At 39.5% G+C, this 27,205-nt stretch overlaps 4 protein-coding genes and 1 long non-coding RNA gene across 10 annotated transcripts; 2 read left to right on the plus strand and 3 right to left on the minus strand.

Annotated features, from left to right (window-relative positions):
• The first annotated feature begins 1,224 nt into the window (after window positions 1-1,224).
• ZnT86D (solute carrier family 30 member 7) lies at window positions 1,225-10,996 on the plus strand. 4 transcript variants are annotated; one of them, XM_022832077.2, is made up of 8 exons: window positions 1,225-1,830; window positions 3,590-4,191; window positions 6,781-6,882; window positions 7,221-7,422; window positions 7,835-7,955; window positions 8,179-8,349; window positions 8,801-9,108; window positions 9,302-10,996. In XM_022832077.2, exons 2-8 carry the CDS (start codon window positions 4,043-4,045, stop codon window positions 9,464-9,466), a joined length of 1,218 nt encoding a protein of 405 aa, XP_022687812.1. In that variant the 5' UTR covers window positions 1,225-1,830; window positions 3,590-4,042; the 3' UTR covers window positions 9,467-10,996. The 4 variants fall into 4 exon arrangements, with proteins under 4 accessions (XP_022687812.1, XP_022687816.1, XP_022687815.1 ...); XM_022832081.2 differs by having other exon boundaries at window positions 1,228-1,830; window positions 3,590-4,187; XM_022832079.2 differs by lacking the exon at window positions 1,225-1,830 and adding an exon at window positions 1,844-2,402.
• Window positions 5,641-8,879, minus strand: LOC147753578 (uncharacterized). The gene is made up of 2 exons (XR_015310743.1): window positions 8,751-8,879; window positions 5,641-6,868 (listed from the first exon to the last, which is right to left on the minus strand). It is a non-coding gene; the product is annotated as an uncharacterized LOC147753578 (long non-coding RNA).
• Window positions 10,997-11,547: 551 nt separating the features above from the next.
• Window positions 11,548-13,403, minus strand: LOC111259819 (uncharacterized). The gene is made up of 2 exons (XM_022832094.2): window positions 13,090-13,403; window positions 11,548-12,070 (listed from the first exon to the last, which is right to left on the minus strand). The coding sequence occupies exons 1-2, from the start codon at window positions 13,189-13,191 to the stop codon at window positions 11,849-11,851; spliced, it is 324 nt and encodes a 107-aa protein (XP_022687829.1). The 5' UTR covers window positions 13,192-13,403; the 3' UTR covers window positions 11,548-11,848.
• A 112-nt stretch (window positions 13,404-13,515) lies between these two features.
• On the plus strand, window positions 13,516-18,583 carry LOC111259810 (ATP-dependent RNA helicase DDX54). Of its 2 annotated transcripts, none has more exons than XM_022832056.2 (9): window positions 13,516-13,693; window positions 14,527-14,736; window positions 15,059-15,435; window positions 15,655-15,970; window positions 16,098-16,439; window positions 16,644-16,844; window positions 17,050-17,231; window positions 17,397-17,972; window positions 18,331-18,583. In XM_022832056.2, exons 1-9 carry the CDS (start codon window positions 13,637-13,639, stop codon window positions 18,500-18,502), a joined length of 2,433 nt encoding a protein of 810 aa, XP_022687791.1. In that variant the 5' UTR covers window positions 13,516-13,636; the 3' UTR covers window positions 18,503-18,583. The 2 variants fall into 2 exon arrangements, with proteins under 2 accessions (XP_022687791.1, XP_022687792.1); XM_022832057.2 differs by having other exon boundaries at window positions 16,773-16,844.
• A 564-nt stretch (window positions 18,584-19,147) lies between these two features.
• Window positions 19,148-27,177, minus strand: Mtpbeta (mitochondrial trifunctional protein beta subunit). 2 transcript variants are annotated; one of them, XM_022832075.2, is made up of 5 exons: window positions 27,072-27,177; window positions 23,285-23,326; window positions 21,051-21,287; window positions 19,756-20,780; window positions 19,148-19,530 (listed from the first exon to the last, which is right to left on the minus strand). In XM_022832075.2, the coding sequence occupies exons 1-5, from the start codon at window positions 27,127-27,129 to the stop codon at window positions 19,495-19,497; spliced, it is 1,398 nt and encodes a 465-aa protein (XP_022687810.1). In that variant the 5' UTR covers window positions 27,130-27,177; the 3' UTR covers window positions 19,148-19,494. The 2 variants fall into 2 exon arrangements, with proteins under 2 accessions (XP_022687810.1, XP_022687811.1); XM_022832076.2 differs by lacking the exon at window positions 23,285-23,326 and having other exon boundaries at window positions 27,072-27,144.
• Between the last annotated feature and the right edge of the window lie 28 nt (window positions 27,178-27,205).

A 27,205-nucleotide genomic window follows, 5' to 3' on the forward strand; every position in this document is an offset into this window, starting at 1 on the left:
TAAAAATACACGTCTTCTGTTTTTCATTCGTGCATAACATCTGTACTGATTTTTTCTTACTTTCATATAAAAAAGATGGCATTTCTTCTATATAATGCGGGGGAATATAAAAGACATTCGAGAGCCGTAGTCTCCTAGTATTTGTTTCTTCAGTGGCACCGACTGCTAGCATTTAATATAAACAAAATCCTAGCAAGATTTTAACAGTGCACTCTTGTCGCACTCTTCGTGAATAGAGTGGATACGAAAAATTGTTACGCATTGGCATTTTCGCAATGGAACTTTTCTCTCCTTTTGCTATGTCACAGTAATTTCCGTTCTTATTATTGATACTGCTACCGTTTGGGCAGTGCACGTTAATTCCATTATAGTAAATTTTAACTTATTTTACAACTATAATTTTTCTAGATACGGAACAGAATGAAAAATATTTATTTCATCATATACCACATTTTACCATATCAACTAATCAATTTTACTAGTGATTCTTATTCATATCTATTGCTTAGAAACGGCCAAGTTAATAGTAACAGGACCTCATCAATAAACTCAACTAAATGCTAAAATCATAGATCGAAAGATATAAGTGACCCTCTTGCCTCTACTACATGATTTCCCTTACCATCAAGTGGAAAAGATCTTATTACGATATACCAAGGTTTCAACATTGAACCTACAGACATTCCTTGTATACATGCCTATTCCAATCGTGCGCGATTAAAATGATAGTTCCGTTAATAGACTATTGCTTCTATAATTAAACATATCTCTCTACAAATTTATGAATAAATTAAAGCTTACATTGCATTCTACAATGATTTTATTTTTACATTAACACGATGACATGTTAAGCAATAGTTCAAAAACTAAGCAGTTTAATATATGAAACCCGCAACAGTTAACGTTTGGTTACTGAATTACAGACGCGCCGGAGCTAATTGGGCGCTACCTTGCCGACTTTAGAGTACTCAAAAAAGATTTACCCCATAATCCATTTGCAATCTAGATATTACACACCTCGCTGGATGTAACCCAGCGCTGAGAATCCGAATTTGCGCTACTGGCCCGCCAAAACCGACACAGTATTTATCAAACTGAAACGATCTATGATTTGGAGCGAAGTGACACACCGAAAAGGCACTGCGGTGCTTTAGCCAGTTGGTAGACATGCTTCGTAATACACTAGTACAAGTTACGCTTTGCTCATTATTGGGTTATTTAAATAGCTTAAAAACCTCGTCCGAATCTTTTCTGCTCAAGGATTGCGAACGCTGCAAAATATTCCAGACAGAATTTCGATGAACCGCCCCGTCCAGTTTGATGTTATCGAGATCATCGTCGCTGTCTTGACAGCCGCATTGAGTGTATGAGTTTTCTTATGCATCTATTATTGTGTGTCTGTTTTGGTTTCTATCGTCGCTCACCACTCAAACCAGCGTTGCTGTAAATCGAACAGCAGCTGTTACGGATATATAGCGACACACTGATCCGTCGTGTATCCGGAAGGGTGGGTTAGCTATCGGGAGAAAGCGAACGACAAGAATAACAGAACAAAGAAAGTCTTCTCTTCGTGTAAAGAATCTCCATTGTGCGCAGATGTGCAGTGAGTTTATCTGAGTGTGCATGCGACAATCGTTTCCTCTGTGTGGGTGGACAGATCGGCAAAGTGTACGGCGGTATGCCCTGGTGAATTTGAACATAAACTGGCTGCCAACTCTATCTAGCCACAACGTCGATTGGCACGATGTTGCCAATCCACATTGACGACAAGGAATACAAATATCGCAGTGGTCCAGGCCGTGTCAAGGAATGGTTGCTTCACTGGATCAGGTGGGTTGAAATGGCCGGCGAGAATGAAATATCAATTGGCTGGCCGGAAACAGGCAACATCAGGGAAGTACCAGAAGCAGGTGCACTGAAACGTGGCGAGTTCAAGTTACCCTGCTGTTGGAGTGGCAGCAAAGGCTAGCGAATAGCAGACATGATTTCACTTCTACCGTCTTAATTGATACTGCTCTTGCTATCGCCATCGATTGGTTACTGTCTTCTGTCAGACATGGCGGTAGGGCTTGCCGAAGGCAGGTTGAGATAGAATTTACCGCTCGTGGTGACAAGGTTAATTCGAATTAATGAGACTGGTACTGATGAAGCATCGTTTCGATTATGTAGTCGGCTCTTTTTGCAGAAGACAATGTTTGGCCTTAGAAAATATATTTCTATCAAAATACTGGCCCGATAGTTAAGACACTGTCACTAACTGACAACAAGTGGTAATTATTTGGTTCGCCGAGATTGCATAGGGTACCCATTTGGTGACATAGTGATCGTGTGGCATTACATGCGTGCAGTGTAATTATAAGAAACAGGGAGTACCTACTCGTGCCGTGTTTTGCAAGTATACTGTAAGTTCATACAGAGGCTGTTGACTAACTTGTAAGTTCATAGAGAGGCTGTTGACTAACGTATATATATGGGAGAGGGGAAGAACAACAAAGGGGCTATCAAAAAATCGTTTGGTTTATACAGTACCTGATTAGGAGTGTTTGAGAACAAAAGTGAAAGACTATAATTCAATTTCAAATTAATAAAGAGGTATGAGTAGCTGTCGGGTGTTACTGACACGAGCACAACTACTATACTGTAACTAAGATAAGAAAATATAAATCAATTGGCTATATTCGAATGGAGAATAATTAATAGAAAACATTGAGCGTCTAGAACAGAGAATCAAGAAAGTTCCTTGATCAAATGAAAGTTTTAAGAAATACATTGATATAAGTAACCACAGCTGATGTTAAGTCACTGATGATAAGTAAGAGTGGAGAAATTATATTTTATTACATCCAACCACTCCTGCAGTCACTTAAGTAAGGGGCCGTCCCCGAAAGGGTACAACGAACTACAGTTCCGACAATGACGATACAAGATTAGAGGGTAACAATTTTTCGCTCACGCCTCGGGCTAACGCGTAAGTCAGAGTGGATAATACAGATAATTTGAGTACAAAAGTTATTATCGTGATTAAAAGAACAATCCATAAAATATTCTAATTATACAGCTATAATGCACGCGCAAGCATAACGCGTACGCGCTGGTGTCCACTCGACTTAACACCACGCACATTTAGCACACAGTGTCACCATAAGGGTTTTATCCGTCTCACAATTATTTGATGAGAGTCAACGAATCAGTTGTTCAACGGCGTTTCTTCCAAAATCGCTCATCCGAGGTAACTGTTAGTGCCCGCAGTCACTGAAGTTGTTGAGGAATGGTCGGTGGTGCCGCTAGTTTTTGGGCTTGTCAGGGCGGCTATAGATGTTACCGAATCGATTCTGTCGATTACATCTGGGTTGCCGCGAGTGGACCGTAGAAGTGTGCTGGTACGTCTATTCTATGCACGTAAGAGGGATCGGATATTTATCCTTATGTTGAACTGAAACATTTGGTTGAACAGGCTGGCCATCGGTCTCGAATTATCGGAACTGCAATTTTAGGTGTCATTTGTCTCTGCGTTCGTTGAAGAGCAACCACGTGACAGTGTACCATCGGCAAAAGTGCTAATAATTATTATTCGGAACATTGGTTGCAGCTGAAGATTGACGGCTTTCGTTATCCGGATGAGCGTAAGAAGTACATGGACCGCGCGACCATCGATACGCTCAGCTTGGTGCTGTCAACCACAGCGACATTTGCCCGTGCATGAAGCCTCGTCTAAAATCCTATTTGCACCTTATTGATTACCTAACCGGAACGCCTTAGCTGCGAACGTTGCCTTCAAAGCCATGGTCATTCTAGAATCCAGAGACTAAACAACGTATATGTCGTACTGGAGCGTTTTTCCGCAACTATAGACCTCAGAACGGGGCGCCAAATTTTTCAAAGTGCCATCTGCATTTTATAGAAAAGCTAGTGTACCATAGTCCACGGGTTCGTCTTGTAGACTTTCCACTAAATAGTGTTTGTTGACAGAGTGTTTCCTGTTTCTTCCGTGACCTAGTGATCTAGCAATGTACTCACTCCGGGTTCTTTTTGGAAGTTTCTAATGAGCGGTATGAAACATCTGGAATGGCTATTAGATCCATGTAGCATCGTAATGGTCGTCTCATCGGTACTGCCGTTGACCAACGATGCATCTACTATGCCTTTATGTTTATGTCCCCGATTCCTTTTACTGATTGGGCTAAAATGTGAGTAAGTATCTCGTTTGCTCGTTCACATTAGCACTTGCTTTAAGATATATGTGAGGAGATTAGATGTTGCTTGATACCCAAATAAATAAAACGGACCTGTCTTTTAAGCTGGAAAGCAAACAGGTGAACTCGCCATTACAATCTGATATAATTAATGCAGTTTCTTGGAATCCTTCCAGAGGGATATCTGCAAAAATGTTTCCAGAAAACTTAGCTTTGGACCGTCAAGTCCATCAGCTCGTCCTTTCTGTTAGATATAAGTCAACTCTTCTAGACGGAATGTTACCGGTAGCATACCGTGTGACAACAAATGCTGGGCTGGCATTAGGGCCAGTCGTATAGGACAACTCCCATGCACTAGTTTAACCACGACGATACAATCGTAACGCAAGCCACAGACGCGGACGTACTGGTTCCGCTTATATTCGTAGTTATAGCAGAAACTTGAAAACCATGCGCATATCGGCTTCTGTATGATGACCAGCAATGGACATTGAAGAATAAAACGAAACTCAATTTATTATTCATACATTTATTAGAAATAAAATGACAACAATTATGTTAAGTAATTGCGAAAGGCCATGTAAAAAAAGCAAACCGGAATACGGAATACTTTTCCGCAGTAGGATGCTTGAAAGAAAGAACCTATTATGAATGAGCTGTGCAAGATAAATACCTAAAGAAACCCTGTTGAAAGAGTAGAATAGGCAGACATCTTGCAATCAATTGTTGCAGACATTTTCAGCCCATTCTAGCTGTCAAAACTCTATCAAACCTCGCTTTTGGCTGTACATAATGCTAAACATAGTTGGACAGCAACGTCCCATATTGACGATTCGAAGCAGACGATTAAACCTAGCTATCCTCGTCAAAAAGAAAACAAATAGCTTTTAATAACCCAAATAAATATATTTTATGTAATAATGCCATAACTGAAATCATATACTAAAATATAGCGTAGTTAAACAATTCAGTATGATCTTCATGCCACAGTCAACCTTCGGAATACTGCGTAGTACAGTATAGAAGATGACGTTGCTACGCTCGCCAGTGTGTCTTACTGTTTGTCGATTGAGCCTAGGCAACCTAAAAGTTACGTATCGTGTCCATTGATGAAGGTTGTTTCACTGGTGCTCATACACGTATGGCATACAAGCTCCAGCAGAAGTCGACCTAAAAAATGCCTGCGGACGCGATTGCTGACGGGTTGACGGCTTAAAATTAAGAATTTCACTTGGTGCGTTAGCATTCGCTGAACTGTTACTATCAAGAGCCATTTTCATCATAGAAATCGGAAGCATTTTAAATAAATTGTATATACAAATTATAAGATTTCCAAAGGATTCATCACTATGTATCATTTCATTAATTGCGCCTTTTTGGTGCATTAGAAACCATGTGTATGTAGAAGAAGACTTATTATTCACTGTCAGATAAAAACGTCAAGGTGTTTCAGTTGGACTTGGTTGTTTATTTTTCATCTGATTGGTTGGTTGCTGCTCGCTTAGATAAAACTAAAACCTGCTTTGAATTTGCCGCGTCATTAATTATTATTTGCCGCGGCAATTAATCGTTCATGTAAAATATGAATAAAACGACAGAAAGAGCAATTATGGCTGCATTAAAAGTTCTACTTTCCCTTCCCCTTCCCGTCAGTTTTATCAGTGACAATTTTTGCTATATTAATTTAGGTAAATACATGAGTAAGTAGAAACTGTTCCGCTATCAACTATTTGTAGTACTAGGTATATGGAGACATCTATTAGTTACGTCTGTAGCGTCTTTGTGTAACTTCCGCAAGTAGTTCGACTATTTCTGTCGTCTTAAGATTAGACCCGTGTACAACAATGAAGTAAAATATGAAAGGTGATTTTGTGCTTACTATGCGCATAACGATTTCCTGTACTGTCAGTACTATAACAAAAAATAGCCTAACACGAAAAGCTAGTATTTTTTTTATATTATATTGACAATGGAAAAGCTACAAAGACACCCAGGGCTTTTGAAAACTATAGCGCTAACGGTGAACGGTGTCATAACTTCCTTGTTACATAAATCACCAGGCTTTCTGCAAGCTGAGCGGAAAGGTATATTTAATTATGACGCAGCTACAGCTAGTAGCGCATTTAAATACAAACCGCCCATGATTATTTCGTGGTTGCGTGAACAACAGCCCTTCGCGGATATATAGAGCTGCAATTTTTGTAAAATTGATTGCTTAAAACAGGAGCTAAAGATATCCAGATGTGTACCATTATTATTAGACAAGCGGGACGATAAGACTTTCTTCAAGTCTTGTGTATATCTCTGCAGTAGTTTTTCTTGTGCCAGCGTACCGTAGCATGCTGATTTTACATTGATTTTTCTTTGAACCAGTGACTTTCTATCCAAGAGAAAAATACGGCAGCGCCTGTATTATTCTCGAAATACGGCAAATCAGTTTGATTTGACTATGTTACGGTAATGATTCCGTGTGATCGTACAGCGAACACGGTAGATGGCGTCCCCGCTGGAATGCCGAAGGAACTGTTTGGCAATCCAAGTGTTTTCTGCAAGGTTCGTTCTTATGCTATGCCCTGTCTCTCTTCAGAGTCGTTCTCTCCGATCAGGCTACAAGGAATCTGTTCCTGTTCCTCTGTATCAATCTTGGATTCGCCTTCGTTGAGCTCTTCTACGGACTGTGGACGAATAGGTGAGTACCAGCATGAAATAAAATATATATAGAAAAGTCTGAATGCTTGGAGTCTAGTTCAAGCTACTAGGGTTCACAGCGTGTACCTTTTCGTCTTTAAGTTACGTAAAGAGAGACGATCATCTGCTAAGAAATATACGTGGAAACTATTGTCGATTACTAGTATCTACTAGGGGACTGCGAAGGTACAGTTAGCACTTAAAATTTGCTAGGTAGAAGTAATTACTACTATACGTGAAAAGTTAATGTAAGTTGTCTTGACTAGCTTTTGTGCATCTAACTTCTATTGCTGGCATTATCTAATTGTAGCTCATATTATCCCTACTCAATTTTGGCAGTTTGGGTCTGATTTCGGACTCATTCCACATGTTCTTCGATTGCTCGGCACTTGTAACCGGCTTAGTTGCGTCTATTATTATGAAGTGGCGACCCAATGAACGATTCACATTTGGATACGTACGGGCCGAAGTGTTGGCAGGCTTTGTCAATGGACTTTTCCTCGTGTTCATTGCATTCTTCATCCTTTCAGAGGCCGTTGAAGTAAGTAATTTTGTGTTTAGTTGTATTCTGCGTACAACCACGATAACTCACTTTGGTTGAAGGAAAAGCTAGCTACTTCAAATATATGTAGTGCAAGATGAATACCACTGCTTCTGAATAGTTTTTCAAACATTGAAAGTAGATATATAAAAATATATCTACTTTAATTATGTACTATGCTTGCTTTAAATGCACAAACGCTATCCCGTTATCCTATGTATCATGTGTAGAAAAGCTGTTAGATTTTACTTCAGGTAATTTTATGGTCGCTGTTTGGCCAAGGGCGGCATACAGCACTTAGTAATTTCGTTTTAATATTACTGTTGTTTTGCGATGCTTAAGAAGTTAATGGGTAACACATTTCTATTAAGAGGTATATGCCGTTCTTTCATCTTTTCTTACACTACTATAGCGGCTAATGGAACCTCCAGAGGTGAAACACGAACGTCTGTTCCTGGTCTCCGTTGCCGGACTCTTCGTGAATTTGATCGGCATCTTCGCTCTCAACCATGGAGGTCACGGCCATTCTCACGGTACGGCTGTTGCTATTAATATAGCCAAATTATAATATTAACAATAAACAAGATATAGAAAACAGTCACATACTTCAGGCTTCGTAATAAATAGTCTAATAAACTTCGTACTAAGAATACATGTAGAGAAGGTTGTTTTAAGCAGAGTTAATGGGTTTTGGTTGGCGTTGTTGTTTTTATTGCTAATGGTGGCGTAGCGCTATTACCTTCCTTTCTTATGCAGGCAGCAGTGGGCACGGTCACTCACATGACCATGGACACGTTCACAATCATGGATCCGTTGACAAGACAGATAATATTCTACTCAATATGGCTGGAGTAGGCACAGGCCATGAAAATGGGTTGCCTTTAAATGGACACACGTCTCACGGTGGTCATGGCCATAGCCACGGAGGTAATTACAAAGAGCTCTCTATTTTCCCATCAAACATTCGTAGCTGCAATTTCTCATTCATTACTTACGCACGCAATGGCAGAGTAAGAAACAGAGCCAAATAACAGGTCGTGTCAGACATACTTTTTTTTCGGTCATATAAGGACTAAATTTCGCGAACACATACTTGCCCTTCTCCATTTTACGACCTATGCTTAAATATTTTCACGGCTAGTACTGTCATTAGGCATTTTTTCAGACGACTAATTTTCAGTACAAAAGGAAGTGTGTTTACGCCCGGATCTACTAAATCACTTGACGTTTCATTAGGTGTACCGAGACAAATACAGCAGTTGTACAGAGAGCTGCCAACTAATCAATGTTTGTCCAGTAATTTTAGCTAAATATGGCAATATACATACCGTGTTGCCGTTGCCCCTGTTTTCTGTCTGCGTTTGCTGTGTTCGATCAGGTTCCTCCTGCAGCACAGGAGTTGGAAGCCGAAGTCAGTTAATGCAAGGTGTGCTCTTGCACATTCTGGCGGATACGCTTGGTTCTGTAGGCGTTATCGTCTCAGCCTTTCTGGTGAGCCAGTTCCGTTGGATGATTGCCGATCCCCTCTGTTCGATGTTCATTGCTATACTCATCTTGATCAGTGTTTACCCACTCCTAAAGGAGTCCATTTCAGTTTTGATGCAGCGAGTCCCACATGCACTTGATGGCCAGCTGCAGTCCTGCTTCCAGAGAGTTAGCGCTTTAGACGGCGTTTACAGTGTACAGGTAAGGCTTACGTACAAGCATTACCCGGAGGTTTGAGTTTTTCGAAATATATCTATACGAAGTGCGGCTAGTAGTTACTAGTAATTTATAATAATAAATAAGTATATTTTTAAAAAGTCTACAATTGGTCGCTGCAATGCATTGAAATGCATTCCTTTCTTAAACTCAACTGTACGCCTAATTCTTTTTTCAGGATAAGCACTTTTGGACGTTGTGCAGTGGTGTTTACATAGGCAACATGAAGCTGGAGGTCGCACGAAGAGCCGATCTTTCTCAAATTCTCAGTCATACACAAGCCATCTTCAAACAAATTGGCGTCGACAAGCTCTATGTACAGATGGAGTACGCAGCAATGTAGATTGATGAGTTGAGTGGTTGACACAAATCAAAAAGTCTAAGTAAATAGCCTGCTAAGATAATGTTGTGGTCAACAGCGCCGTTGCCGCTGGAACTCGTCCAGTGACAGGTACGATCTTTCATCATCGAGGTGAATGGCCCCGGCTACCGATCCAGTGTAAAGAACCGAACAACTAATTCTTGTAGGAATGTATGACACTGTTCGATCTGCTACAGCTGCCGGTGTGGTTGGTATTTTCAATGCAATATTGACGCAAAAATGGCGGCTATCCAGGCTAGAGTGCTTGTCCGCCGCTTTAAACGAATGTACAGGAAACGCTTAGATGTGACCCAACCATCCTGTACTGGTTGACGTTGCGAACACTTGCTCATGACAGTGAATAACTGGATTTCATATTGAGTGTATTCGTAAATCACACCTTTTTCCATATGTCGTGTGAAAAAATGCACATGGTAACAGATGTTAGTTACGACTTCACGTGGGTAACTAGTAACTCATAAAGAAAATAGCGGAAAAGACGAATTTAGTGAATCGTAGAGGAAAAACAAAAGGAGGATGAGAGAGTCACTGAACATTTAAGGAATGAACATTCTGTGTGTAGAAGTGGGACAACAGAAACGTCGAAAAACTGTATAAGTATTGTCTACCATATGAATTTGGCGGATTAGCTAGGTTTTTTTTGGCTGGGCTAGATTATAGCTAGCCTTGATCAGGCTGAATCAGTACTGGATCAGTACACAGCAGTATTCGATCTTCCTTTGATTCTACCGGTCGGGGCGCAAGATGGATTTTTGTTCATAATCTTTCGTAAGAGTATTAGCTAGGTGGAGTGATATTCATAAAGCAAATCACCCATCGGTCCCAGTAAACAGAATGCTATTGAGTCATTGCCTTGTCTATGAACTGCGTAGCCGAGCGTGCACACATTGGTTGTTTTGCTTTCTATATCAGGCAGCAATAGAGGAAATCTGTATTGTACATAGTTTCAGTCTAAAGCCTATTAAACGACTTCTAGCTTCTAGTTTCTTATTCCTAGAATATTTTTATTTTAAGGTGATATCTGGTGGAGAAACAACCATGGTTTATACGCAACCATAGTCGTATGATGAAAATTAAATAAACCAATACATTCATAGGAGACATGACATTTAACTAAGATATATCTTAATTAAATATAAGAGGGAGGAATCCAGTCGTTCAGAAATGCAAAATATAGTACACACAGATCTGTTATTAAGAGATTTATAATGTCTAAAGCATATATATATATATATATATATATATATATATGGAAGGTAGAAACTTATGTTAGGACTGGGTAATTGTAATCAGAGTGATTGTGCGAATGAGTACAGGTTGGGTGACTATATGACAGACAGACAAAAGGATAGGGGCATGAAGGGCAGTGCGTGGGTGTGAAGATCAAAATGATTCGCGAGCACGCTAGAGCAGAGCAGGGATGTACCGAGTGTGCAACAAAACCGAATAAAGATGTAAAATAATAAATGTTAATATTTTCATGTATATAAACGTAATTTTTATTTAGAGACATATGCATGCGCATGCAACTAACAAAGGTAGCAGATTGAAAAGATGCTTTAGATATTTATGTCTAGGATGCCCTTAGGACCGCAGTGAAATGAAAAGGACTTTGGCGCACGTAATGAAATGTGAAATGATCCAGCGCATTCGGTGGACGTAAAGGTTCTTTGATTCATTTGCTTACGTCTAACCGCTCCTAATAATAAATGTTAATATTTTCATGTATATAAATGTAATTTTTACTTAGAGAATATGCATGTGCATGCAACTAACAAAGGTAGCAGATTGAAAAGATGCTTTAGATATTTATGTCTAGGATACCCTTAGGACCGCAGTGACATGAAAAGGACTTCGGCGCACGTAATGAAATGTGAAATGATCCAGCGCATTCGGTGAACGTAAAGGTTCTTTGATTCATTTGCTTACGTCTAACCGCTCCTATGCATGTGACCACGTTTTGAATGTTATTATTTAAATGACTGTTTCTATGAGTAAACCATTCTACTAGTTAGAGACACCGACTTCACTAATACCGTATATTGTGGGAATCTCTTATCTCGTTTTATTTGATCATCCCGTCAGGAAAACAATTCTTCCCATTCACAATGGTGTACCTCTAATTAAACTGTTAGATAGCACTGATAAACTTAAACATTATATTTATTACATACATATTATTAATGGTATACACAATGATTCTTATTCTCATAGTAGTGCTTTCCAATATTATACAATGAATTACATATGTACAGTATGTACAGTATATCCATTTGTTGGTCACATGGTGTCGTGTCACTATATTTACCAAGCTGTCTTGACAGGCTTTACTGGCACAATCATTTAGGGTCTTGGTGTCTCCTGTCGCTTTGGAGTGAATTTCATTCGAGCTCTTTTACGACCCTCGTCATTTTTCGCCGCACCACTTCCATCCTCAGTCGTTCCGGATGCCTGCTGTTGCAACTCCTCCATTTGTGTACGCCTTTCGACTACGGAGTGTATATGCGTAAGTTCGTCGAGCGTCCTATCTAATAGATTGCAAAAGTCCATGGCGTGATCTTTGTCCTAGAGAAAATCATGAGATAAGGGTGCGGTATATCCACATGAGTTTGAGAAACGTTTAAGCACTAGAGGTTATCGCACAAGTTATTTGCATTAAAATACCTAATTGCTTGTTGTAGCCAATAACTTTTTTAAGGATATCAAAATCCTATACAATGAATAACACGATCCACACAAACGGTAACTCACATTTAACGACTCCAATGACTTCTTGTTTTTGGTAAAAATAATTCTAAGCTTCCGTGCAGAAGTAAATAAATCACGCGTTTTTCAACCGTATTGTTGCTTTTAAAGGCAAGTACCATACGTAGGCTGACCAGTTATCATGATAACCAACTAACTTAATGTGAAAAACGTCCAAACTAAACGTACGATCTGGCGACAGTCACTAAGCACTTTCGAGTTTTTTATAAATTCTTCAGAAACACAGAGTTTCTATAAGGGTCATGTTTTGTACTTGTTAGTGGCCGGTAGTAGTTTTGGCTATAGAACTCTACTTCGCTGTACAAGTTTCCAGAATCTTGCGTACGTCACGTTTCACTGTGCACAGCTCAACTGCTTAAGCTCTGGAGGTAGTAACGGTAACGCAAAATATATAGTTTCCTAAAAGCATTTTGTTTGTAGTAAATGGAATTGATTATGTAAACTGGTACGCCTTTTACATCCTCAAAGGATCATTGTTCTTGATACACCCGCTGTGTTGCTACTGTGGCGTGGATAGCTAAACTTGTGGTTGAAAGAACCAGAGTCGCTAGTTAAAGTACCGCTATAGACAAATACTACACAACATATGCGATCAGATAAAATTTGGGAATCTAACCGTCGCCTGAGAGAATCCCATTCCAAGTACAATGAATCGTTAGCACAAAAATATGCATTAAAACGAACTAGAGCATAACTCAAAGCGATCTCAATGTTCAGAACAGAAAAAACAGTACGAGATAAAGACCTCTAAAGTCTAACAAATAACAGTAAGTAGCGTGACAAGCAAGGTTGCATTGAGATTACCATAGGTTACTCACCATATCAGATTTAACAGCTTGAATCATTTTAGGCCACATTTTGAGGGCATCAAGTGGCATTTCACTTGAAACAGGAGTCTCAGGATTCATTGCGTCTTTCATGCCCTATTCAGACACTGGACGGGTCAGTTCACTTGTGTTGATTGTCACGAAACGATTTCGTGCTACACTGTTTCTGATAATAGTTTACCCTAACACGCACAACCTAGTTAAGTATTTTGAGCTCACGAGAATTTTTCAGCTACCAAAGATTCTCGAAAGATCACGAGGACCTAATCAAACCTTCACCTGGCACGATACGTTGTATACGACAGCATATGAAATTAGTATACAACGACACAACATCGGAATGTGTGAACAGTCTGACCATCCGATACACACCCTCCGCCAATTTGCAGCAGAAGTTCCGCGTATTAAAGCACGTGCTTACGTTGTTATTTCGACTGGAATAGTGAACTGAAGTTCATGTGATGCATATATCCTGTTAACGAGTGGAAAAGTGTATTCATTACTCCAATTATTCAGCGTTGTATCCCTCTATACAAATATGGAGAAGAAAAAGTATCTGAAAAAGACAAAGGGGAGGGAAAAAGCATCGGACAAGGTTAGAAAAATAATTAAATAATAACGTTAATGTAAGTGTCACTTCTACTGCTTAGTTTGGTATCTTATGTAAAGGACATAGGTTATTCCAGCTGTAACTAACATTAGTTCTGGTCATAACCAGAATGACAGGTGAAGTGTTTTTTTAATTTATTTCATTGTCCTGTAATTGCCTGCTATATCGTTTACTCAATTTTACTAATCACGCAATAGGCTATGCCTTTTTTCTAATATTCCCTTTATGTACTTCTTCGGTAGTAGAAACTGATATATAATGGCGTAAATATCTTGTGCGCTGAAGTAGATTTAAGCTAGCGTTGATCTGCTTTTGATGGCCGCGAGATTTAGTGAACGCTGATGATTATTTAGGCGTCCGCATTTTAAATCAGGCTTTGCTACCAACATTCTTTGATTAAATAATATAGTATGAAAAGGTCACTGGCAAATAAAAGGTATGTGAAGAAACTAAAACTTGTTGGGAATAATTAAACCAGTGTTACTTTAAGACTACATAGGTATTGTGTATGATATGGTTTTTTGTGAAGCTCCCTTACGCTTTAACTTTTTTTTTTATAAGAATTAATGCAATTTTTTAATCTAGTGGCAAGCAGTCTATTTCCCAATGTTTGTGTCCGATTTTTAAATACAAGAATGAAAATTTGGATTCTTGTGTCCACGACCCAGCTGGTCGAGATAAGATAACGCGTAACGTCAGTCAAGATAAATTTTAACCTTGACACTGAAATAATCATTCAGATTGATTTAACTATTAAATGGTTCATTTCACCTCTCTCCTCAGTTCAGCTTTTCTAACATAGAAATTATGTTCCACAGGAAATGGAAATCGACAGCGAGATGCTTGAACATCGATCCGAAGTAAACGAGAATTCCGAAGACGAAATGGAAGGATTTGAAGCAGAGAAGCTGCTTGCAGCCGTATCGAAAAACAAATCTGGAGGATTCCAGGCACTCGGCCTCAGCCACAATATCTTAAAGGGCATTCAGAAAAAAGGCTATAAACAACCAACGCCTATTCAACGCAAAGTACGCTATAATTCAAATTCAAACATGCCTATTTTAAAAATACGTTCTGTACTGTTTAGTTTGTTGGTCATAAACACGGGTTAGAGGCGTGAGCACAGTTAATGTAAGAAGTGGTTTGCAGGCGGAGTTGACCACTTTTTTGTTTCGTAAAGGTAAATTTCCATCACCATTATACTTTCGTGCACATAGATTGTGACGCGGTAAGAACAATTTTTTTGAAATTTTGTGATTACGAGTATTATGTCTTAAAGTGCCCCCCTTCCACCGTAATAGCAAGGCTATAGTTAGTTGTTACTGAACTTCGTTATCATCTATTTTATAGGCGATACCAGTAATTCTGCAAGGTCAAGACGTCGTCGCCATGGCTCGCACGGGGTCCGGAAAAACGGCCGCCTTTCTCCTTCCTTTATTCGAACGCCTGAAGGCGCATTCAGCCGTGACCGGCGCAAGGGCTCTCATTATTGCACCTACGCGAGAGTTGGCTGTGCAGACTCATCGCTTTTGCAAAGATCTAGGAAAGTTTACTGATCTACAAAGTGTAGTTATTCTTGGAGGCGACGCACTTGAAGATCAATTTGCGGCAATGCATGAAAATCCTGATATTATCATTGGTACGCCAGGCCGATTACTGCATCTCATCATGGAGATGAACCTTAAGCTGAAAACAGTTGAATATGTTGTATTTGACGAGGCTGACAGGTAAGTCTACTTCGTGCAATGACTCAAACATTGCGTATTATATGCGGAACGAAGAAGTCTCTGCTTTTAGTATCGTTTGAGAACGATATTTTTAGTTACTGTTGAAGTAGGCTATATATTCGTGTGCATGCTTGAGGAGAATATATGTTCGTACAGATATTTTGTTTGCTGATGTATGCTCTAATGAATCTAATAGATACTAATGAATATTTTATGAAGGTTATTCGAGATGGGATTTCAAGAACAAATGACAGAAACCCTGAACCGGCTTCCCGACGTTCGCCAGACAGTACTCTTTTCGGCAACTTTACCCCGACTTTTAGTCGATTTCGCCAGGGCTGGTCTCAAGGATCCGATTTTAATCCGCCTTAATACCGACTCCAAGCTGCCAGATACACTTAAAACGGTCTTCTGGGTGATGCGAGATGAGGATAAATACCCCGCAGTCATCCATCTCGTTAGGACACTCTTGGAAAATAAACAACTAACCGTTGTCTTTGTGCCTACCAAGCATCATGTTGAGTACCTAAAGGAGGTGCGTTACGTCCACGCTCGATATATTTCCTTTAAAAAGTCGTTGATGAAATGGCCTGTCCTTCCGTCTTTAAAACAGGATTCCAAAACTATTTTAAACGTTATGCGGGGATTTTCGATAATTTCAGATTTTCGAGAAAGCAGGTATACCGTGTAGTTGCGTGTATAGTTCGTTGGATCAGCAGGCACGTAAAATAGCTGTAGCCAGCTTCAAGTCAAAGATAGTTCGCATCATGCTTGTGACCGATGTAGCGGCTCGAGGAATTGATATTCCGTTACTGGACCACGTCATTAACTTCAGTTTTCCAGCAAAACCAAAGCTGTTTGTTCATCGTGTAGGTCGAGTTGCACGGGCCGGCCGGTTTGGAACGGCGTTCAGTTTCGTGAGTCCTGATGAGGCAGCGTATCTTCAAGATCTGCATCTCTTCCTCGATACCCCACTTAAATTTAGTGACGATAACATGACTGAGGTTAGCTTCATAGAGTCCGCTGTGCGTTTAGCTATTATCTATAACCGCAATGATTCAGTAACGGCGAATATTGTTTATAGGTTTTAGTCTAAACAGTAAAAGCACTAACTTTCAATTAAGATAAAATTTTATTGAATTTTTTTCGAGAATGACATGAGGTCAAGAGGACCAGTAAGAATCCAGTTTATTTCTTCTTATTTGAAGGATGAATCAGGTGTGACTGGTTCAGTGCCTGAGCTTGTTTTTGATGAAGAGCGTTCGTTTCTCGATAGTCTGCATAAGACAAGCGTCGAACTGATGAACATGAAACGGGTATGCTCTAATGCATTGCAGCAATACAGGAAGTCACGTCCGACCGCGTCTGCGGAGTCCAATAAACGCATGAAATCCCTTCTCAAAGAAACGGTATGGTATAGTCCACTATTTGGGTTAAACAATAAGCCTAGAGAGACAAGCAGGTCTGTCACCTAAAATCGATTTTAATGGATACGCTTGTACGATAGAAATTAAGAATAAAATTATTTGCGTATTATACTATATATAATATTTATATATATAATATTGCGTATTATATATATATAATATTAAACCTACTGTATTCTTGGGTTAGCTTCCCTTGCATCCGATTTTCAGGAAGGACTCAATCGATTCTGCTCGAGAAAGTATGATTGAAGCCTGTAAGAAGTTCAAACCATCGGCAACGATTTTCGAAATTGGCAACACGGGGAAAACAGACGCTGCGACAATCATGAAGAAAAAACGTCAGACCCATGATACTCTTATCGAGAAAATGTGTGTTGAAAATGATCTTCTATCAGTGCTTTTCCTTTGCAATCTGTAACAAGAGTAAGAATATCTGTGATTGTAACAATTCGAAGTTTTATTGAACTACTCACAAACCATCTCCCATCTATTACTGATAGGGTTTAAAATTAACTAGCGGCTCTTATCGCACAGGAACTCCGACGAAAAAGAAAAGGGCTCCTATGGACTAAAATATGCTGAACCTCGACCAGTAAGTACGCTCGAAGCTGCCGATGAAGATGTGATTTCGAAAGTGTTTGCTGAAGCTACAAAACATCGATTACTGAATGTGAAGAAACGCGTTAAACCTGATAGTTTTCGCGATGAGAAATTCTACATTCCGCACGTGCCTTCAAATCACCATTTTGAAAGGGGTCTCGGCCTTGACAAGAATTTCAGTCGCGAAATACAATCTGAGGTGCTGGATTTACTTGGTGAAGACGTTGATGATATTCGTAAGAACAAAAGACAGATGAAGTGGGATCGGAAGAAGAAGCGCTTCGTGCTCGACGATGATGGAAGTGATCCCAAAAACAAGAAGATTCGAACAGAATCGGGCGTTTTAGTGCCAGCTTCGTACAAAAAAGACCTGTATAAGCAGTGGAAACAAAAGAACAATATTGACTATGGCGCCACTTATAATAGCGACGAGGAGCAGGAAGGTGATATGTTTGGAAAGCAGAAGCTTTTCCGCAGAGAGTTGGGCGTCAACCAACGCTTCCAGCCCAAGTAAGTATATAAACATTGCTAACAGCTTGTGTGGAAATCATGGAAAAAAAACGCGATCCTAATTTATAAGGAATAATATATATAAATTAGTTTGCAATGAATAGGAAGCAATGATTGAAACATGTGAAGATACTGTACCCTATCGGAGGTCTGAAGCTCCCGAAGCACCTGTTTAATACAAGAAACAGATACATTTAGGCAGCCACAATAATTTTTCACTGTGCAAATTGACATCAATCTACTAGCATAGTAGTTCGAAAAGTAACTTGCATAAAACTTATATAGTTTACGTATCCGTGTGTTATTCTTATAATATATAAACTGGAAAGGGCAATAATTACGCTGCACCGCGTTTCAGGCTGCGACGTGTGACAATAGACGAGAAAACTGGTAAACCTGTAAAAAGCGAACTGAAACGACCAGAAGTAATTCTGAAGGAACTTAAAAGAAAGAAAAAGATTAAGTTTCAACAAAAAATGGCTAAAAAGAACAGGGAACAAGGAACGAGACGGAAAAAGTTCAAAAGATGAATTGCATTTCTGCAGCATCAATTTGTCATATCAAGTAATCTTAAAAATAAATATAGTGACTAATTCGTTCCACATCGAAAACAGTTGCATATTAAATTTTTAGAAATTTTAGAAATAAATTTTTTTGTTTGCCGTAAATACGATCGTTGTTCTAAAAAATCACCCCAAAGTACTCTGTATAAACCGACTTAGGTTTTAGGTTTCATATCATAAGTTGTCATCAAAGACAGAAAGCTACACGCACTTTTCCAATGCGACTCCTACTTACAAAAAATACAGTTAGCAAACCTAGACGTCACCGATAAATATATAAAATTATTTTTCATTTTTAAATAATAAAAGAACTGTTTTTTTGCACTAAATTGTTCGCAAATAGCTATCGTTTTATGTATATATCTTGGCGGTAGACCAACAAAAATTCACAGTTCTACGTCCGATACTGCCGTTAAATCTGTTTCAGGCGACTGGCTTCAGTCAACATGAAACGAAGTGCAGTAACGCTCGGCTTTGAACTAGGCCACCTCACGTGTCTTACACGCTACCATTGCACCATGCAGAAACTTAGCAGTACATTGCTAATCGTCAAGCCTCAGATCACTGCATAATGTTAGAAACACAGAGCACTAAAAGAAAAAAATGACCCAGTTGTATCGTTCCTTCAAACCCCATGCGGTACAATTTATTATTACGTCGTCACTTGCTGTTTGTGTTGGCTGTGTCTGTATGTAAAGCGATGTCCTCCTATCGCTATAAAGTTTGTTTTTGGTGTATATGTTTTGTTTGTATATACATTTTTAAAAAATATTTGTAACCGGCACCAGCCTCGTTCATGCGAGTGCATCACTAATAAGAATCAAACTAGTCTTTATTGTTTTCACGCCGATATCATGATTGCGCCAAACAAAATTTATTCACCTTGTTTCCACAACTAAATTTATCGCCAACGACTAAATTTATATTGCTACGTGCGACGAGTTTGGTGCGCTCCATTCTCAATTAGGGTGCTTCTCAACGATCATGGCGTGTCCCTGTAACAAACAAAAATCAGTGTTCCAAATCAGTATGGCTGCTGCGTCTTCCATGGAACTACTGAGCAGCGGTTTGGAGCAACTTTTCAAGTTATGCCGTACAGAAATAGTAGAGGAAAAAGACATATACAATAATAATAATACGAAAGATTATACATTTGGGAAGGGTCTAAAGCTTGACTAAAAAAGGTTTTGTTGCTGTTTTGAAACTTCTAATAAACATACGTGTCCACCAGCTGCGCAGGCCGCTAAAACAGCAAACTGTCCGCCTTCTTTCTCCAATCGGTTCGCGCACGTTGCAACGAGGCGAATACCCGTGGCCCCGAATGGATGTCCAATCGAAAGTGAACCGCCCCATGTGTTAATCTTTTCCATCGGAATAGCTCCGAATGGAACCTTTCGTTTCATATGTTCCTTTGCGAAGTAGTCGCTCTCCATCGCACGAAGATTGGCGAGCACCTGCCCAGCGAACGCTTCGTGGATTTCGAAAACCGAGATGTCTTTAACTTTTAAACCATTGCGTTCGAGAAGAACGGGAATACTGTAGGCAGGACCAAGCAGCAGCTGGTCCTTGGGGTCCTGGGCGACGTAGATAAAATCACGTAGGTATGCCTTTGGCTTGAAACCCATAGCTTTGGCTTTTTCTTCAGCCATGATGAGACAGGCGGAGCCTCCGTCGGTAAGGAATGATGCATTGGCTGCTGTTACGGTCCCATAGGGTTTGATAAACGCCGGTTTTAGTTTCGCTACTTGCTCAGGGGTTGGCACCCGAATGCCATTGTCACGGCTGATAGGTTCCTGTTCTTTGGGCAGAATCACTGGCTCGATATCCCTTAACAGGCCCTCTTTGGTCGCCTTGTCTGCGAGTGTATGTGAGCGTATAGCAAACATGTCCTGATCTGCACGCGACACTCCGAAAGCGGCAGCTAAACGATCACCCGAGTGACCCATTACCTCGCCTGATGTGAACTCAGCAACTGCCGGGAGTTCGGGAGCGAGCATGTTCGGTCGAAACCTCGAGGCTAAGCTCAGTTTCTTCATCGGCGTTTTTGCCTTATTTAGGCCGATCATGAGCTTACGCAACTTGCGCGAAAAACGGATTGGTACATCGGACAGGAACTCGACCCCACCGGCCATTGCGACATCAACCGCGCCGAGTGCGATGTGACCCATAGCGGTTGTGATCGCCTGATTTGCCGAGATGCAGGCCATTGTCACGGTGTGGCATGGTGTGCGATCAGAGAAACCACCTGGCAACCGAAACATTCGCCAACAGTTTTAACTATTATAGAAAAACCTTAACCTTTAGATCAACGTATATTTGGTATTTAATTGCGACCAGAATAAGGATACATACAAGAGCTATTGCAAAATGATATAAATAACCAAGACCATACCAACAAAATGAAATACGTTATGTTCCTTATGATGAAACAACTACAACATCTCTTATCAGTTCAGTTCGCATTTCCTCAACTATTCGCAATAAAAGGCAGCCATCGAACGGATCAGACTGTTACCACAAAGCGCTGCTTCTCGCGCCACATTGCAGGTTTTAGGTTCGGCGATAACGGATCCCGAAACAATGTACTGAATTTCTTCCTTGGGAATTCCGGTGCGCCTGAGCACCGCCTGGAAAGCCATACGTTGAAGATCATGTGGCATCAGGTCATTGTAGTTCGTGTTTGATTGAAGGAACGGCGTACGGGCAGCTTCGACGAGTACAATGTTCCTCGGGCTTTTGGCAGGGCCGTTAACTGCAAAATTAATTTAGCTCTATTATAGCTCATATACCATGATAGACAATTAAATCTAGTTGTTATTACCATGGATAGCTAGGTGAGCGAAGTGTATTCGTCCAGATGCTAGTATATGGCACTACTACTCGTCACATGTTATAATGCGACGACGGCACCGTGTCGTAACCTTCGTAGCTTTACTCGAAGTTTTAAATCCAAGTCGTTCAGAAACAGATATCGTGCACCCGCCGAAAAATAAATGGAGAAATTGAGCATATCGGTAAATCCATAAACATATTTAACAGTGGGATTGGATATTTATAAAATTAAGTATTAACCTTTAAGGACTAACTTTAAAAACGCTATACCAATAATTCATAGATATATAATACTGAAATTAAAAATTCAAAATAGGTTCCAAGATGCCATATGCTCCTAGAATTCACATTTAACTGAATATAGTGAAAAAACGTGAATTCGATTATATTTTGAGATGGAAACATCACGATCACTGTCACCGGTCTATATAACAAGCAATTCCGTAGAAAACATCACACAAACCCATAGTGACCATGCTGTCGGAAAACTGAGATAAAAATGTGGCTTCATTTAAAAGGTGACAAAAATGGAACAGATATTATGCTAGCAACCTAGTTGTAACCGATAGATATTAGCCTAAGGTCCAGAGACCAAGGTTAAGGCATCTGTTGTACGATAAAAAAAACTAAGTCCATAGTCACAAGTCACGTTACATTACATCAGGGTAGAATCTGTCATGATTAAAACTATTTCCGTAAAATCTCGTTAGCCTGGCAGCACTGTGCCTAAAGACCTGATGCTCATCAGACGCACTAAGTATCCGCACAAATTAATTGCAGTGCTTCCCACTTATCCTCAATACACCACCGAATTACACCATCGAATTTCCACAAACAGCTTTAGTCTACTTTTTAGTCGCAGGGAGTTTTACTACAGCTATGCGTTTGCCTTTTCATCAAAATTGTTAGTAGATCTGTTTATATTTCTACAGAATAATTTTTTGTCCTAGGAGAGAAGAGGCCCGCTTAAAGGCCAACCTAAATCGCCGCTATCAGCAACAAGTCAAGAGCCATCCCGATCGTACTGTGGAGTAGGAACGAGCAAACCATAAAGTGCATCCGCTGAGTGACATTCATGTCGATGCGCTCACACGAATGGCCCAACCCCTCTTTAATTACCCCCCATTTATCACTTCTACTGCTGAAGAAGTAAAGATTGTAACTATTACAGTTACAATAACTACTACTTTATCCATAAAGACTCTTGAGAGTAGTGGTGACAGTAATGATGGCCCCAGTCGTAGTTCGCCGAGTAACAGTCATAGACCAGCAGTAAAGCCATGCTAAGCTGCGTGCTAGTGCTGCGACGGTCACTGCCTTCACTCTAGGAAACGCCTTAGAGAGAAACTGTCCCTTATTGTTCCCTCCTGGAAATACTGGCTGCGTTTTTCCTGACCCGTAATCTCAACGTCTTGGGCCCTCGAAAATACCGTGACAGATGCGCCGACATCCCGCCGGCTACCTGTTGATAACGCTTTCTATTACTGAACTCGAATAGGCTCTGACTGAAACTGACTGCCGTAACAGGAAGATAAACTTATTCGAGAATAAAATAAAATAGGATATGTAGCTTATGTATTGAGCATCTGTCTCTCTTCGTCTCATAACTAGATCGTTTGACCTGAAAGATCAAAATGCCTGGGGCACGTCGGAGAACATCTATCCAACAATAACGGTAAAATTAATGGTATTTCTTTAATTTGGTGTCGATGTATATTACGTAATGATTTATTTGCTGCCATATTTCTATAAGGAGAGGCAAGCTAAAGTGCCAATATACGAAAATTCCGAATATGCAGAGCATAAACATTGTTGCATTCTCGCAAAAAATTGATCATGATGCTACATCGATATACGACATAACGAACATGATTCATTACACACGACAAATAGACAACTCATTGGCATTATACTTACGTGTCTTGTAGCTCTGATTCCGTTGCTGCACGCGGGTGGCGGCTGTGGAAATAAAATTATAAATTACCACGAAGCAAAAAGCTCACAAGAATATAATGACTCATAATAATAACTCAGCAAAGACATGTCGACAGGAACGCTCACGAGTCTTCTTTTACATATATATCTATTAAATCTACTTTAGATTTTAGAATGAAGTTAATGTACTCAAAAGACAGCTGGAAAATTGCCACATGAAAAATAAACTGAAATTTATAATAATAACATAGATGACGAGGGATACATTCGGCTACATGTACTTATGTTGGGATCCTTTTGATGGTCAGAAACTATTATACACCTAAAGTTACTACACACAGTTATACCGCCGACACAAGTTAGCTATCGGGTAGAAGAAAACTAACCGATAGTTCATGGAAACATCAATGTTGGTATACGTAGCAGGATTGAAATATAAATTTTTATTTGTGCAATCTGTCATATCATATCGTGTGCTTTTGTCCCTATTAATTTTTCCCGACAAGGTATTCATCTTCAGTAAACAAGGGCACACGGCGTGGGCCAAACTAAATCTTCGTCAAAAATTGTAGTAATTAGACCAGTACAAAAAATACAGAATAATAATAATAATAATAATAATAATAATAATAATAATAATAATAATAATTAAAATCACGTGGCCACATCTGCCCTGAGATCGATACGCTCACGACTGCCCGTTATGAGGTCGTGACGTATATGCCCTAGATGGAGTGGTATCATCCATAGTTATTTTTCAATATGACTAGTCATGATGAGTTGACAATAACTCATTCTACAGATTGAATAAGATTGTAGTATTTTAACAAATAACTTATTCTATAGATGGAGTAGGACTGTAGTATTTTAACAAATCTACCAGTATGAAAACCCGCATTACTCTTCAAATTCTGTCAACATAATGTTAAGAATGTCGCTTTAATCAGCCTGCTATTATAGGCGCTACCTACAGAGTACAGAAGCGTTCTAGGAAGGCGTTTATTTACCTATGTACTTTGTTTTGTAAATTACGTCTGCTTATGAAGAAAGCAGTCTTTTGAGCAAAGAAACTGCGACAAAAAATAACGGTTGAGTGCAACTCCTTATTGTGGTATAAACCCACAACATACTGTTTATTTCCGTCAGAACAAAATAGTCATGTTCTTATTGGTAATAGAAGAATCAGCAAATCGACATGTGATAATATTTAGACTGAACAACAATCAAGTCGTTTCTTGATTGAATTCTTCTATGTACGATCTAATACCCTGATTGTTGTATACGCGTTTGTTGTTGAAATACTACACTACAGTACTTTTAAATATAAATAAAAAAACAAGCAATTTGACAAATTTACTGGTTAATTAGTACTGACATATATAGCACATCATCCTCATATCAGTCTACGACGCGCATCTTTACTTAATACTTACACGTGTTTCATTTTTTTCGATGAAGCGGAAAGATTTAACGGGATTTACCTATTAAAGTTGGTACATCAAAAGTAAAATATTTGTCGGTCAAAGCAAGGTAAGCTCATTATTACGGCGCATTATCATTCTGTAATTGCGTTGGATGTACGATTCTAAACGAAATCATGTATGGTACCTTAAATCAGATATTACGAATTTGCTGCGTTGTTTAGGTAAGCTAAACAAACCGTTCAGATGAAAAACACCTCATATGCTCGAACCATGCTAACGCTATGATGAGCTCCCATATGTTTTTCGTTTCGTAATTACTCGCGCAACCTGCCAGCACAACGCTTGATAGGACTTCAGCGTCATCATCGGTACAGGCATAATCAAATCGTCTGTCATCAAAATCCTTGGTAGCAGTGGAGCGGTGTAAACGCTTACTATTTTTTTGCCGCAGCTGCTGCTGTTGTGGCCGCCACAATCAACAGCTCAGCTACAAGATGACTAGTCGCCAGAATGTGTTATGCAGGTCAATCGTGTGTGCTCTGCTAACTGAGAAAATTGACACTTGATCAGCGAAGAACTGGGAGTCAATGAGAATTTTCCCGTCAGATTAAAGATTAACCACAAACGAAACCTGTGACACCAATCTTATTAATCGATCGAAATGATAAAAGTCGTTGATTCACGTGCTGATGGATGGATGGAAATGAACGGAATATAAGTATATTAGGCGACAAGTCGGGTAAAAATCAATAAGATACTTCCACGTCCATACCACGCATAGATAGAGTTCTTTAACCATAACTTATGTGAGGGTCGCAATGCAATACGATCATGATTTTAATGATGTCACATTGGTTATACTACGTTACTCTTTAATTGGCTAATTCGTTGGTTAAACCGAAAGGATGCTACCTTAGTTGTTTTATGAAGAACGTTTAATAGTGTAATCAGTTGAACAATACAAACTACTACAAAAGGGTCTTTTTCACAAATGCAAGGAACTAAAATGTTGACACAAACAAAGCATGATGGGCAATAGAATCTTATAAAATAATTACCAGTGATGTAGGTGATACCGACTTGGATAGATTCACGGAAACCAAAGTGAAATTATCTAGGCTGGTTGATCTATCTCTCTGCTATTATAACAAGTCTTGGTTAGCTGAACGAGGTCCCCCTTAACACAAACAGAAAAAAAAACTTTGCCAAGTAGATATTCGAGAACCCTGCATTGCATTCGCATTCGATTTAAAAACTAACGATTTTTTGACCCTCAAGAATAGCTAATTCAGATTTTCTGGGTACCCTACTGTAACAGCATAATTGAACAAATTAGGTGTGCTGTGAGAGGCACCTACTAGATTTTAGCATAGAAACTATTTTCACATATGAAATCAATTTCGTCATCGGTATACTTTATAATAATTTTTCAAAGGTCCAAAATTATTATAGCGGCTGCTCCCGTGAGCTTTAACAGATCATGATATAAATCATATGGATCAGAAGCAAATTATCCGGAGGCCTATCTAATATAATGATCAGAACGTAATATGACAAAAATATCTATTAGATTTATCATTGCAACGAGGAGAAGAACTGTGGCTACCTATAAAGTACTACCAACTATGTGAAATTGTCGAAATATTATAATTAACATTATAATTAGTTTCTAGCTTTGAGACAATTGAGATCAACGAATGGTGTTTTCTTTATAAATTAGAAGATTTTCGTCCCTATTAAATGCGCGGTGAACCAGCGTCTGGCTAGTAACAATAAATATGTCGATATTAGAAATAAAATTTCCGCGTGCAGTAAATGTACCATGACATGACAGAGCATAGATTACACTGCTACACGTATCACAATTATCATATAATTTTGGATTTTCCTAATTTTTCTGGGTTTTTCTGGTTATCCGCGTACGCAATTTTTATTATATGCCGACACTGAAAGCAGATTCAGAAGACCAGTCACCTCCCCGGCAGAAAACAGTTGATATGCTGTTAAACACCAATATACTCACCACAGACTGCGAAAGTGACGTTGCTTCCAATTGACACTAAATTCCGCAAGCTAGATCGCAAGTACCTTGTACATGTTTAAAAGTTTTGACGAATTTCTTCTCGAATAATAAGAATCTCAAAGAACTGATCAGGCAGGACATGCTAATCGTGTAACGCATTAGTAGACGTCTTACGCGAGCCACCAAGTTCGTAGTGACTGCGAAATATACACCAAAGTCACTAACTGTGGCCAAACACCGTAGAGTGTATATTTTCACTCAAAACTTGGTGTATTACTTGAATATATGATTACTAGATTTAACTAAACGTCGAGAAACTTACCAATTCGGACGCTAAGCGTCCTAAAATTGCCAGTTAAACGAGCCGGGAGGACGGACATGCTTGCTTCACAGGACCTTTTTGGCGACTAGAAAAAACGACCAAGTTACAGGAAAACGGTGATTTAGCAAGTTTCA

This window comes from Varroa jacobsoni, unplaced genomic scaffold (assembly GCF_002532875.2).
Source record: "Varroa jacobsoni isolate VJ856 unplaced genomic scaffold, vjacob_1.0 scaffold_369, whole genome shotgun sequence".
Classification (NCBI taxonomy): domain Eukaryota; kingdom Metazoa; phylum Arthropoda; class Arachnida; order Mesostigmata; family Varroidae; genus Varroa; species Varroa jacobsoni.